The sequence below is a fragment of the Plecotus auritus genome, assembly GCF_963455305.1.
Source record: "Plecotus auritus genome assembly, chromosome: 7".
Taxonomy (NCBI): domain Eukaryota; kingdom Metazoa; phylum Chordata; class Mammalia; order Chiroptera; family Vespertilionidae; genus Plecotus; species Plecotus auritus.
Window position 1 is genome coordinate 90,374,002 of NC_137774.1, and position 14,496 is coordinate 90,388,497.

The 14,496-nt window shown below is 40.9% G+C and overlaps 1 protein-coding gene across 7 annotated transcripts in view; it reads right to left on the reverse strand.

Annotated features, from left to right (window-relative positions):
* Positions 1–14,496, reverse strand: part of GTF2I (general transcription factor IIi) — a 132,331-nt gene that overhangs the window by 96,732 nt on the left and 21,103 nt on the right. For all 7 annotated transcript variants that reach the window (XM_080681790.1, XM_080681795.1, XM_080681792.1 and 4 more), the window contains exons 2-3: positions 10,992–11,095; positions 2,710–2,848 (exon numbers count right to left, since the gene is read on the reverse strand). In XM_080681790.1, coding sequence (XP_080537916.1) covers positions 2,710–2,848; positions 10,992–11,090 — 238 coding nt within the window. In that variant the 5' untranslated portion in view covers positions 11,091–11,095. The remainder of the gene's footprint in view (positions 1–2,709; positions 2,849–10,991; positions 11,096–14,496) is intronic.

The window sequence follows — 14,496 nt, forward strand, 5'->3', positions numbered from 1 at the left end:
AACAGCATGAGAAAAGTTATAGTAACTATGAAAAAAGAACAGTCTGAGATAAAGAATGACATAAGACAAGTAAAGAACACATTGGAAGGAATACATAGCAGATTACGGGATGCTGAGGATCGAATCAGTGAATTAGAAGACAGAGTTGAAAATATCACTCAATTAGAGAACCAAAAAGAAAAAAGCAATTAAAAAAACAGTAGGACAGCTTAAGGGAGCTGTGGGACAATGTGAAACGTAACAATATTAGAATATTAGGTGTGCCAGAAGCAGAAAGGGAGAAAGGAATAGAGAAGGTGTTGGAAGAAATAATGGTAGAAACTTCCCTAACCTGATAAAGGAAAAAGTCATACAAGTTCAGGAGGCACAGAGAACCCCAAACAAGAAGAACCCAAACAGACCCATGCCCAGACACATCATAATTAAATGCCAAAAATTAAAGACAAAGAGAGAATCTTAAAGGCAGCAAGAGACAAGAAAAATGTTATCTACAAAGGAGTTCCCATAAGGCTGACACTGATTTCTCAACAGAAACTCTACAGGCCAGAAGCGGATGTCATGAAGTACTCAAGGTAATGGAAAGCAAGGATCTGAGACCAAGATTACTATATCCAGCAAGGCTATCAGTCAAAATAAACAATCAAATAAAGAGCTTCCCAGACAAAAAAGGCTAAAGGAGTTTATCACTACCAAACCAGCATTACAAGAAATGCTAAAGGGATTGCTGAGAAGAAGAAACAGAGAGAGAAACCTAGCCATACAGAATTAAAATGGCTATAAATAAGTTCCTCTCAATAATAACCCTAAATGTAAATGGATTAAATGCTCCAATCAAAAAGTGTAGGGTAGTTGAATGGATACAAAACCATGACCCAACTATATACTGTCTACAAGAGATCCACTTCAAAACAAAAGACACACACGGGATGAAAGTGAAGGGATGAAAAAAATTTTCCCATGCAAATGAAAAAGAAAAAAAGGCTGGAGTAGCAATACTCATATCCAACAAAACAGACTTTAAAAGTATCATGCTAAGTGAAATAAGCCAGTTGGAGAAAGATAAAATATCATATGATCTCACTCATTTGTGGAATATAATGAACAACACAAACTCATGAACAAAAATAGAGCCAGAGGGGGAACAAAATATACTAGAATATAATAGAAGTAATCCTGTTATTTACAGATTTTTAATATTTCCTACAACTTTTGTGATATCACACTATGTTAGTACAGTTTTGGTAATATTATTATACTTAAAATCCTTTTATTCTTGAAATATTAATGTTTACTGCTTGCAATATTATTGTATGCAAAATCATTTTTCTTGAATAATTGGTGTTTATTGCATGTAACATTATCATATTTAAAATCATTTTTCTTGAGATATTAATGTTTATTGCATCTAACATTATTATATTTAAGATTGTTTTTCTTGAAATATTAAGGTTTATTGCAGGAACATTATTATATTTAAAATCTTTTTTCTTGAAATAAAAAAAACTGAGGAAAGAAAAAAAGTATGTAAAGCTCTGATTTTTATGTAACTGAAGTCAGCAAAATATCAAAGACAACTAAATTCAGTTATTATTGAACATCTGGATGTTATAATGTTGGATTAGTGATGCTTGAAAGAATAATAAAATAAAAACATACATAATTAGTAAATTACTACATGTTTATTCCATAGTTTCTTTTTCTTACTTTCATTTCAGCAGAATTATGAGATATTGTTGTAATGAACATCAGCACAAAATTTGTATTCTGTTAGCAGTGTTGCCAAATTACACCACTATTCGAGTCGTTTAAAAAAAAATAGATTATTACCATAATATTTAAAAGATCATAGCTGGGTGGGGAGGAAGGCATATAGTGAAGGGGAAAAGATACATTTTTAAAAAACACAAGAAATGAAATTAATGAATGAAGAAACCTATTTTTATTTACCCATGATCTGCTCAATTTATCATAAATTTGATCTAAGTTGGTAACGGAAATTTAAGTTTGTATCTTAAAAACATATATCTTACATGCCAATACAGATAGATATACTAACAGTTGTTGTTTCCTTTCTGTGTTTAAAAAAAATGCTGTATCACAGAATTAATATAAAATCTATGGACAGCGTTAGGTGAAACACAGATACAAAATTGTCATACTGTAAAAGGCCATAGGTATTAATGCCCTACAGTGAATTTCTCTACTGCACTGGTTCCAGTGTCAAGTAAGTTTACCAACTGGATGAACTCCCAATTGGAGAATCACAGAACTAAATGAAGACTGACAAGTTGATTCCACTGAGGGAGTTGAGGAGACCTGTTTAACTCTGCATCATGCTTACAAAAATTAATGCACAGACTTGTTTTCAACACACCTATTACCTATCAAGAAAAGAACTGCTTATGTGAGTAAGAACTTCCACTCAATTCAAAATTTACCTTCTCTTTAATCTGTTTCACCAATTTAGAGTAATACCTAGCAAGGAACAGATTATAACTAACCATTTTCTTAAACTCTTCAGTATTAACCCTTATACTATATTTCAATGTCAGTGATTTGTTTTGAGCCTTTTGAAATGTCTCCATGGACATTTCAGAAAACATTTTTTTAGTATAAATCTCATTCTGTTTTAAAATACAATATGTGTTAATGCATAAATATTTAGGTATAATATTTATGAAATACAAAAGATAAAAACACAATACTCACAGTATTTCACAAAATCTTTCTGAAAATCCTTTCTGGTGTTGACAAAAGCACGTCCTCTCTCTGTTCCAACAACAAACACATCTGTTTCATATACTGCAATGCAGGCCACTTCTGCCTTGGACTTGGCCAGTTCTTTACACTGAAAGAGAAACAATGAAGTGTTATACACAGATAGATGTAAGTTAAAAACATTGTTTCTGCTGGATGAATAAAAAATCTTATCACCCCCTGGCTTGGCTCAGGGTTCAGGTGTGTGGACCTATGAACCAGAAGGTCATGGTTCAATTCCCAGTCAGGGCATATACGGAGGTTGCAGTCTTGATGCCCAGTAGGGGGTGTGCATGAGGCAGCTGATCAATGATTCTCTCTCTCATCATTGATGTTACTGTCTTTCTCTCCCTCTCCCTTCCTCTTTATAATCATCAATAAAAAATACTGTATATGCTAAAAAACACCTTATCACTTAAACTGTCTTAATACATAATCTGGAAATGGAAAAAGTTCCTAACTTCTTGCCTAAAAGTTATACACAAGAACGAGTCCCCATTTTTTAAGGTACTTCTCTTTTTTAATAGTGTTTAACCCTGATTTTAAACAGAAGAAAACACAAAATTTATAAGACAAAGGGCAGAGACCTCTTGTAATCTGTTACAGGCCGAATCCACCCCCCCACCCCTCAAAAAAAGGACTCGGATATGCACACAGACTTACTGGAAAGTACTCTCAATAATAACATCTGTGAAGTGTGAGGGAAGCAGGATTCGGCACCTGCATCAGGGGAGCTCTGGAGCTGGAATGGTCCTTCCCAAAGAAGGGGAGAGATCTTGGGCAAAGGATCTTCTAACATGCACAGCAGCTGGGGTGATTGGTGCCTTTAGTCCTACAGAAGGGTCTGGAAGCCATAGCATAACATCCACTACATAATCCCACCTCTAGAAGTTTCTCCATATATATACACAACTGGAATAACTTTTAGGTGTGATACTTATTACTAAGAATGATTTTTACTAAGTGTATTCCTAAGAGATTAAGTATTATTTAAAATCTTAGAATATGTAACATAATATTCCATTTTATAGATATACAATAATTCATTTCATGCTAACCTTATTGAAAATGTTACTGATTCCAATTAGCACTTCTTAATAACATTAAAATATCAAAATCTTTATGTATATTATTTTAATATATTTTTGTTGATTTCAGAGAGGAAGGAAGAGGGAGAGAGAGATAGAAACATCAATGATGAAGAGAATCATTGATCGGCTGCCTCCTGCATGCCCCCTTCTTGGGTATTGAACCCACAATCCAGGCAGTGCCCTTGATGGGAATCGAACCCAAGACCCTTCAGTCTACAGGCTGATGCTCTATCCACTGAGCCAAATCAGCTAGGGCTCTTTATGTGAATTTTTTGAATGACTTTCTCAGAATAGAATCAGAGACATGAAAAACATTGACTATGAAAGTAAATACAGTTTTGGTAATATTATTATACTTAAATCCTTTTATTCTTGAAATATTAATGTTTACTGCATGTAATATTATTGTATGTAAGATCATTTTTCTTGTATAATTGGTGTTTATTGCATGTAACATTATCATATTTTAAATTATTTTTCTTGAGATATTAAGGTTTACTGCATGTAAGATTATTATATTTAAAATCATTTTTCGCCAAAACCGGTTTGGCTCAGTGGATAGAGCGTCAGCCTGCAGACTGAAGGGTCCCAGGTTCGATTCCGGTCAAGGGCACGTAACTTGGTTGCGGGCACATCCCCAGTAGGAGGTGTGAAGAGGCAGCTGATTGATGTTTCTCTCTCATCGATGTTTCTAACTCTCTATCCCTCTCCCTTCCTCTCTGTAAAAAATCAATAGAATATATTTTTTTAAAAAAATCATTTTTCATGAAATAAAAACTAAAAAAAAAACACTAAATATTCAAAATTCAATGTAAAAAAATATGCACATTTTATCGTTCCCTTAATTAGTTAGCAATAAGAATTACCAATGTGTGAAATTTTTAAAAGAATAAAACTATAAAATCTAAAAATATCCTATCTAATAAAAAGGGAATATGCTAATTGACCATCACTCCATCACAAAGATGGCTGCACCCACAGCTGAAGCCAAGTTCCCATAAGGAGCCTTATTGAGCAATCAGCATGGACCTGAGGCCACATCCTCCCCCGCCCCGTAGGGCTTGACAGGGAACCTCAGGCTGCATCCCCCACCAGGCAGGGCTTGACAGGGGACCTCAGGCCACGCCACCCGCCCTGGCGTCAGGCTGGGGGACCTCAAGCCACGCCCCCCACCACAACGCCAGGCCAGGAGACCTGAGGCCACAACCCCTGCCAGGCAGGGCTTGACGGGGGACCTCAAGGTGTGCTTCCCATCCTGGTGCTGGGCTAGGGGATCTCAGGCCGTGCCCCCCATCCTGGCGCCAGGCCAGGGGACCTGAAGCCATGGCCCCCGCCCAGCGGGGCTTGACGGGGGACCTCAAGGTGCACTTCCCATCCTGGTGCTGGGCTAGGGGACCTCAGGCCGCGCCCCCCCACCCCGGCAGCAGGCCCGGGAACCTCAGGCCACACCCCCCGCCCCAGCACCAGCCAGGGTACCTTGAGGCTGTGCCCCTGCCTGGCTGGGCTTGACACGGGACCTCAGGCCATGCTCCCCACCCAGCAGGGCTTGACAGGGGACCTCAAGGTGCACCCCCAGTGCTGGGTCGGGGGAAATCAGGCTGCGCCCCCTGCCTAGCGAGGCTTGATGGGGGACCTGAGGCTGCACCCCCCTGCCAGTGGGGCTTAACGGGGGACCCTCCCAGTGCCGGGCCAGGGGACCTGAGGCTACATCCCCTGCCCGGCGGGGCTTGACAAGGGTGGGACTGGCCAGGTCTGGATCTAGCCCAGGGGTGGGCAAACTTTTTGACTCGAGGGCCACAATGGGTTCTTAAACTGGACCGGAGGGCCGGAACAAAAGCATGGATGGAGTGTTTGTGTGAACTAATATAAATTCAAAGTAAAGGAGCAGAGGGGAGAGCAAGAGAACCGGATAGAACAGCCGGATCAGGCCCGCGGGCCGTAGTTTGCCCAAGGCTGATCTAGCCCAATGGGGGCGGGGGCCGGCTGGGTCTGGGTCTCACGCGATTATGAGGTGCATGTGGGTGGGTGGGGACTTGACTCTGGGTCCCGTGATATGCCCCAGACTCTGACAGGAGGAAGGTTTTCATATATATTTTACTAATTTTCTTTCATCTCTGACACTTCTATTATAGAGAAAGGGCAAATAGCAATATTAAATTATTTCCTCTAATTAATCCCCTTTTAATGTGCACGAATTTCGTGCACCAGGCCACGAGTATATAAAAATAAAAATATATTTTTAAAAAAATAATAAAATACCATCTTAAATAAATGTTACACTCAGTGCAATGATCAGAAATCTTCTAAAGTATTATAAAGCCATAGTAGAGAACTTCCTACCTAGAGCTGAAACAAAAGTTGTTCCTAGTAGGAAGAATCATGCTGTACTATAATTTTGTTACACTACATTTATATGAGATGTACTTTAGCTGCTCACCTGCCTTGTGATAAATGACAGTGCATTTTAATTGCACTATCCACCTTCTTATTTGGAAAGCCCTGTCACCAAAGGCAGTATTTATGAAACAGCAAAGCAAAGTTCATGTACTGTTTAAGGATTACATCAAAGAAACCTATAGACCAGCGGTTCTCAACCTGTGGGTCGCGACCCCTTTGGGGGTCAAACGACCCTTTCACAGGGGTTGCCTAAGACCATTGGAAAACACAGATATTTACATTACGATTCATAACAGTAGCAAAATTACAGTTATGAAGTAGCAACGAAAATAATTTTATGGTTGGGGGTCACCACAACATGAGGAACTGTATTAAAGGGTCGCGGCATTAGGAAGGTTGAGAACCACTCCTATAGACCAACGGAAGAATGAAGTCAACCTATCCTAATCCTAATATATAAAAAGCCAGGGGCCGTCATGACCGAAACAACTGGATGGACGACCGAACAGTAGGCTGCGTGGGGCGACCAGGCTGACAGGGGGGGTTAGTGAGGGACAACCAAACGACCAAACAGAAGGCTGCATGGGGCGACCAGGCCGGCAGAGGGGAGGTAGTTGGGGGTGACCAGGCTGTCAGGGAGGGCAGTAAGGGGCGACCAGGCAGGCGGGGATGGGGGGACAGTTAGGGGCAACCAGGCTGGCGGGGGGGTGGGCAGTTGGGAGCGACCTGGCCGGCGGGGGGGGGGGGGGGGGGGTGCAGTTAGGGGCAACCTGGCCAGCATCAGAAGGCAGTTAGGGGTGACCAGGCTGGCCGGGGGTGGGTTGGTTGGGGGCAAGCAGGCCAGCAGGCAGAGGCAGTTAAGGGTGATCAAGCCGGCAGGGCAGGCAGTTAGGGGCAACCAAGCCAGCAGGGGGGGGCAGTGAGGGGCAATCATGCCCACAGGCAGAGGCAGTTAGGGGTGATCAGGCTGGCAGGGAGGGCAGTGAGAGGCGATCAGGCAGGCAGGCAGGCAGGTGTGCGGTTAGGAGCCAGCAGTCCAGGATTGTGAGAGGGATGTTCAAGGGGTCCCGGAATGGAGAGGGTGCAGTCTGGGCTGAGGGGATCCCCCCTCTAGTACACCTATAATTATACTTCATAATATACAACTAGGAACATAAGGAGAGATACTTTCACCCTGCTGATGTGGAGTAAATAAAAGCTAAGAATAATAAAGTGACTGCCACCCTAGCCAGTTTGGCTCAGTGGATGGAGTGTTGGCCTGTGGACTGAGGGGTCCTGGGTTCAATTCTGGTCAAGGGCACATTCCCGGGTTGTGGGCTTGATCCCCAATGTGAGCGTGCAGGAGGCAGCCGATCAATGATTCTCTCTCATCATTGATGTTTCTCTCTCTCTCTCTCTCTCTCTCTCCCTCCCCCTTCCTCTCTGAAATCAATTTAAAAAAATAAATAAAGTGACTGCCAAAGACAAGAAAACTATAAAGATATTCGGTGGAAGAAAACAGATCCTATGTGACCCTATGTTATTCTATGTAGAGATTAGTAGGAAAGAAAACAACTTAGTATCAACAGAATAGGACTTAATCTCTAAATTCATATTTAACATTACGGGCCAAATTTGGTTGATTATATGATCAGAAGGCAGAAATAGTGATTCTCAGGAAATAACAGTAAATAGCCACTAACCATTCTAAAATTTCTTTCTTTAAAGAGATACTTTTTAAAATTCTTAAATAGTAGAAAAAAGAATTGCTCTAAGGGGGGAAACAAAAAAGAATCTACAAACTATGTCATACTGAGACCTGTGAAGTTAAACACTATCTAATACCAGTTAACACTTAACACATAAAATACATAGCTTCTGCCCACCAGTGTGGCTCAGTGATTGAGCTACAACCTAGGAACAAATCATGGTTTGATTCCCAGCAGGGCACAAGCCCAGGTTACACACTCGATCCCCAATAGGAGGCATTTATGAAGTAGCCAATCAATGATTCTTCTCTCATCATTGATGTTTCTGTCTCTCCTTCTCCCTTCCTCTCTGAAATCAATAAAGATTTTTTAAAAAAAGAAGAAAATGCATAGCTTCCTCCTACTTACAAATACTTAATTTCAATGTGTCAAAAAATACCTAAATCTGATGTTTTATAAACCTACTAGAGGCCCAGTGCATGAAATCTGTGCACTCAGAGGGGGGTGTCCCTCAGCCTGGCCTACACCCTCTCACAGTCCAGGAGTCCTCGACTAATGGCCTAGGCCCACTCCCCCAGTCGGACATCCTTAGCGCTGCTATGGAGGCGGGAGAGGCTCCTGCCACCGTCACTGCGCTCAGCAGCCGTGAACCTGGCTTCTGGCTGAGTGACGCTCCCCCTGTGGGAGGGCTCTGACCACCAGGGGGCAGCTCCAGCATTGTGCATCTGCCCCCTGGTGGTCAGTGCATGTCATAGCAACTGGTCGTTCCACCGTTAGGTCAATTTGCATATTAGCCTTTTATTATATAGAATTATTATATAGGATGAGCTCAAATAATAGATTTCCAGCTACATATCCATAAAAACATGATAAGCAAATTATAGTAATACTTTGCTATAATATGATATAGGTCTCTGGAAAATAAAGAGCTAACACACTACATATTTAGGTATCAGGTGGCAGGGTAAGGACAATTATAAATGCATAGCACAATAAAATAAAGAATATAAAATAGTGAATATGCCATTGTGACCCAAAATTCTGATAATGTTTTTTATACAGATACAATAAACATCAGTACCACACTATAATATACCAGGTCATTCTGAGAAACTTCAAATATTACACATAAATTCAAAGTTAATCACTACAAAACAAGGGATTGCCTAAGATAGGTAAAAAGTTAAAATTAAATGTAAAATATTAAGCACTTAGAGAAGTTAAGAATATTCTGATCCATGCCCTAACCAGTTTGGCTCAGTGGATAGAACGTCCGCCTGTGGACTCAAGTGTCCCAGGTTCGATTCCAGTCAAGGGCATGTACCCTGGTTGCGGGCACATCCCCAATAGGGGGTGTGCAAGAGGCAGCTGATAGATGTTTCTCTCTCATCAATGTTTCTAACTCTATCCCTCTCCCTTCCTCTCTGTAAAAAAATCAATAAAAAAAATATATTAAAAAAAAAAAAAAAGAATATCCTGATTCAGAAGTTGTGGTTTGATTTCAGTCAGTGCACATGTCCAGGTTGCCGGCTAGATTCCCGTGTGAGGCGTGCAGGAGGCAGCCAATCAATGAGTTTCTCTCATCACTGATGTGTCTATCTCTCTCTCCCTCTCCCTTCCTCTCTGAAATCAATAAAAATATATATTTTTAAAAACAGAATATTCTGAAACATGGTAATAAAATTCGATTTGAAAGGCTTAAATCCATAACTATTATTCAAGCAAAAAAAAAACTGCTCTTACTCTGGCCAGTGTTCTCCATGGTTAGAGCATGAGCCAACCCACCGAAGGGTGCTAGGTTCAATTCCCAGTCAAGGGCCCATTTCTGGGTTTCGATTTCGATCCCCAGGCCCAGTTGGGGGGAGTTCAGGAGGCAACCAATTGATTTCTCTCTCTCACATCGATGTTTCTCTCTCTCTCCCTCTTCCCTTCCTCCCTCCCTTGCACTATCTCTAAAAACCAATGGAAAAAATATCCTCAGATGAAGCTTAACAAAAACAAAAACTACTCTTATTAATAAACTAGAGCCTGGTTGGTGTTGTTCAGTGGTTGAGTGTCAACCTATGAACCAGGAGGTCACAGTTCAATTCCCAGTGAGGGCACATGGCTGGGTTGCAGGCTTGATTCCCAGGGTGGGGTGTGCAGGAGGCAGCGATTGATAATTCTCTCTCATCATTGATGTTTCTCCTCATTGATGATCCTCTCTCTGAAATCCATTTTTTAAAACTATTTTTTTTGCCCTAGCTGGTTTGGCTCAGTGTATAGAGCATCAGCCTATTGACTGAAGAGTCCCAGGTTCGATTCCAGTCAAGGGCACATGCCCGGTTGCAGGTTCAATCCCCAGTGGAGGGCGTGCAGGAGGCAGCTGATCAATGATTCTCTCTTCATTGATGTTTCTCTCTCTCTCTCCCTCTCCCTTCCTCCCTGAAATCAATGAAAATCTATTTAAAAAAAAACAACACATAACGTATTTTTTTTAAAAAAGAAAAACTAGAAATGTATTATTTATACTAATAAAGAGTAATATGCTAATTAGACCAGGTGACCAGACATCTTCCGGACATCCAACTTCCTTCCAGACAGTTAGGGGGCGACCAGGACAGCAGGGGGGCAGTTGGAGGGTGGCCAGGCCAGCAGGGAGGCTGGCGGAGGGTGGCCAGGCCAGCAGGGGGGCAGCCAGGCTGGCACTGGGGGGTGACCAGGCTGGCAAGGGGACAGTTGTGGGGCAACCAGGCCAGCAAGGGGACAGTTGGGGGGCGACCAGGCCGGCAGGGGGGCAGTTAGGAGGTGATCAGGCAGGTGAGTGGTTAGGAGCCAGTGATCCCGGATTGCAAGAGGGATGTCCGACTGCCGGTTTAGGCCCGATCCCGGAATCGGGCCTAAACCGGCAGTTGGAAATCCCCCAAGGGGTCCCTGATTGGAGAAGGTGCAGGACAGGCTGAGGGGCCCCCCTGCCCCCGTGCATGAATTTCGTGCACCGGGCCTCTAGAATGTTTTATAAGAACAAATCAATCTCATCCAAACATGGAAAGTTTATAGAAGTGTAAAGCCATCTCACCATGGACTCAAGAGCAGACATGAGAAACGTCACCACCATTCTGCTCTCTGAAGACTCTTCATCTTCAACCGGCAGGGCAGACATTGCTACTTGGGCCATGATCCCTGTGCAAGATAATTAAGAAAGTGAGTAACTGAAATACAGTGTCCTGCTAAATGTAAGGTCTTCCACAAACTGCTTTCATTTATATCACATAAGAGAAAAATAAGGCTCAAATACCAAGTATTATTTGCCAAAAACTCCTATTGCATAAAATAGAGCTTCTATCTCATAACTTTCCATCTAGTTTTATTTCCATAAAATTAGGTCAGCATCATCCCCCAAAATAAATTCCGAACCAGTTAAAATTCTCCCAAGTAAAAAGAAGAAAGATACACATCACAACCTAGTTGTAGTTTATCAAATTACATCATAGGAAACAGATGCAAAATTCCCTTTCTCCCATATACACACTGATTATAGAAAAGAGGGGGTAAAGTAGATTGAAGCTGGATGAAGATAAGTTCTTCTTTCTTACTGAAGAGGAAATAGGTTGCAGGACAAATGCCATCTACGATTCCTTTACAATACAGCATATTATTCTCGTTAGGAAACATTTTCTGATACTCTGATATCAGCAAAAAGCCTCAACTGAATTTCAAGCACTATAAAAATATAACACATAAATATTAAATAGTAAGTGCTGACAAGGATGTGGAAAAATTGGACCCCTGTGCACTGCTGTTAGGAATGTAAACTGGTACATCCATTGTAGAAAACCATTTAGCAGTTTCTAAAAATTTAAACAAAATTACCACCCTGTGAGAGTGGCTCAGTGGGTTGAGCATCCTGTACATTGAAAGGTTGCCAGTTCAATTCCTGGTCAAGGCACATGACTGGGTTGCAATTTTGACCCTCTCTCCCTTCTCCCTTCTCTCTAAGCTTGTCCTAGGATAAGGATTAATAATAATAATAACGGTAAATTTAAAAAAACAACAACACAAATTTACTATGCTGCAGAAATCCCACTTCTGGGTGTATACCCAAAAGAACTGAAAGCAGGGACTTGAACAAATATTTGTATACCCATCTTCATAACAGTATTATTCACAATAGCCAAAAGATGGAACAACCCAAATGTCCATTGTCAGATAAATGGATAAACAAAATGTGATCTACCGATGAAATGGAATATAATTCAACCTTAACAAGGAATGAAGTTCTGATACATGCTATAGGACATAGATGGACATTGAAAATATTCTATTTTAAAAAATAAATAAGTAAAAAATAAGAAGAAACCATTATTCTAAGTGAAATAAGCCAGACACAAAAGGACAAATACAGTTGTCAATGACTAAGGGGAGGTGTAATGGGGAGTTACTACCGGTATTTAATACATATAGAGTTTCAATTTGGGATGGTAAAAAAGATCTGGAGATAATGGTGATGGTTGTACAATAATGAGAATGTACTTAATGCCAGAAATAGTATATTTAAAAATGGTTAAAATGGTAAATTTTGATATCAAATTAAAAAGCAAAAAACACACCACATAAGACACTCTAAGGCAAAATCTAAAGCAAATTTTTAAAAATTCTCATACTAGCCCTGGCAGGTGTGGCTCAGTTAGTTGGAGCATCGTCCCATGCACCAAATGATCTCAGGTTTGATACCTGGTCATGGCACATACCTAGGATGCAGGTTCAGTCCACATTCGGGATATGGTCAGGCGGCAACCAATTGATGTTTCTCTCTTTCTCTCTATCTCTCCCTTCCACTCTCTCTAACTCAACTTTTTAAAAATTAAGGACTAGAAGTATAAATGGGAATTCTAAAAAACACATCTATATATATATTTAATTTACTGAATACCTGGGTATCCCTTAACTGAAGCCCCAATATTCCAGAAAACATACAGAGCTGTTAACATGAAAATCATTTTGGTTAAAAATGTACCTGAATCTTTACCCTATTTTTAAACAGGATGATCTATTTCCTTATTATTAAAAACTCTGATCTATTTCCCATCTGCTACCACATGAATTAACTGCTAGACTAGAATTAGGCATCAACATATAATAAAGTATATACACTGAGGAAATGAAAGTTAATAACAGCCCTGGCCAGTATGGCTCGGTTGGTTGAGTACTGTCCCATGCACCAAAAGGTCGCCAATTCAATTCCTAGTCAAGGCCAGTTCAATTCTCAGTCAGGGCATATGCCCAGGTTTCAGGCTTGATCCCCAATAGGGGACAAGTAGGAGGCATACTTCTCTCTCAAATTAATGTTTGTCTCTCTTTCGCTCCCAGGTACATAGGACAACGCCCAACCAACTGAGCAACACCGGCCAGGGCTGTATTTCTTAATAATCTAACTTTTCCTTTAATTCTCCAGCAAAAGAAAAAGAAAATGTGTTCTCATTTTACAAATGCAATGACTTGTCAAGGTCATTGCCCTAGCAGGTTTGTCTCGGTGGATAGAGCATCAGCCTGCGGACTGAAGGGTCCTGGGTTCAATTTCAGTCAAAGGCATATGCCCAGGTTGCAGGCTCAACCCTCAGTAGGGGGCGTGCAGGAAGCAGCCGATCAATGATTCCCTCTCATCCTTGATGTTTCTATTTTTCTATCTCTCTCTCTCCCTCTCCCTTCCTCTCTGAAATCAATAAAAATATTTTTAAAAATTATTTTAAATTTGAGGCCCATGCTAAAAACAGCTTCTTCTAGTTATCTGGGAATACTACCTGCCTGGGATCACCATAATCCCAGTTCAAGGATTTAGGTTCCTTGGACCATCAAGGAAATGTTAACCCAGAGCACAAATGGGGATGTAGGTTGGTTTAATTCTCAATCACTCCTTTTTTTGCACTCCCAGTTTATTGAAGAGAAGGATCCCTATATGACCCCTGAATTTGTACAAGTTCTGAACTTTGATTTCTAAGACTCTCATCTCACAATGTTTTCAAAATTCAAGTTCATGTCCGGCCAGTGTGGCTCAATGGCTGAGCATGACCTATGAACCAGGAGGTCATGGCTTCATTGCCGGTTAGGGCACATGCCCGGGTTGCAGACTCAATCCCCAGTGTGGGTATGGGTGTGAGGCATGCAGGAAGCAGGCAATCAATGATTCTCTCTCATCATTGATGTTTCCATCTCTCTCTCCCTCTCCCTTCCTCTCTGAAATCAATAAAAATATATTAAAAAACAAAAACAAAACCACTCAAGTTCATGTGGTGAAACTGGCAAACGCCCACAGGACAAAGGTAATTCTGAATTCTAGTATCAGAATTCCCATTTTTCTTTTCATATTAGCCTTTTCACATTATCCCTCCAAAATTTATCTCTATTTTATAAACTTTTGGGTATTTTTACAAACATTTTGCTTTATAATTTTATAACATGCTTATGAGTTCCACCAACTCCAGGAACGACACCTTATATTCTTTATTCTCAAGAACAAGTTATGATTTAGCCAGAACTAGCAGATTACAAGGTTACAAATTCTCAATTCAGACCATTTCAAGTAA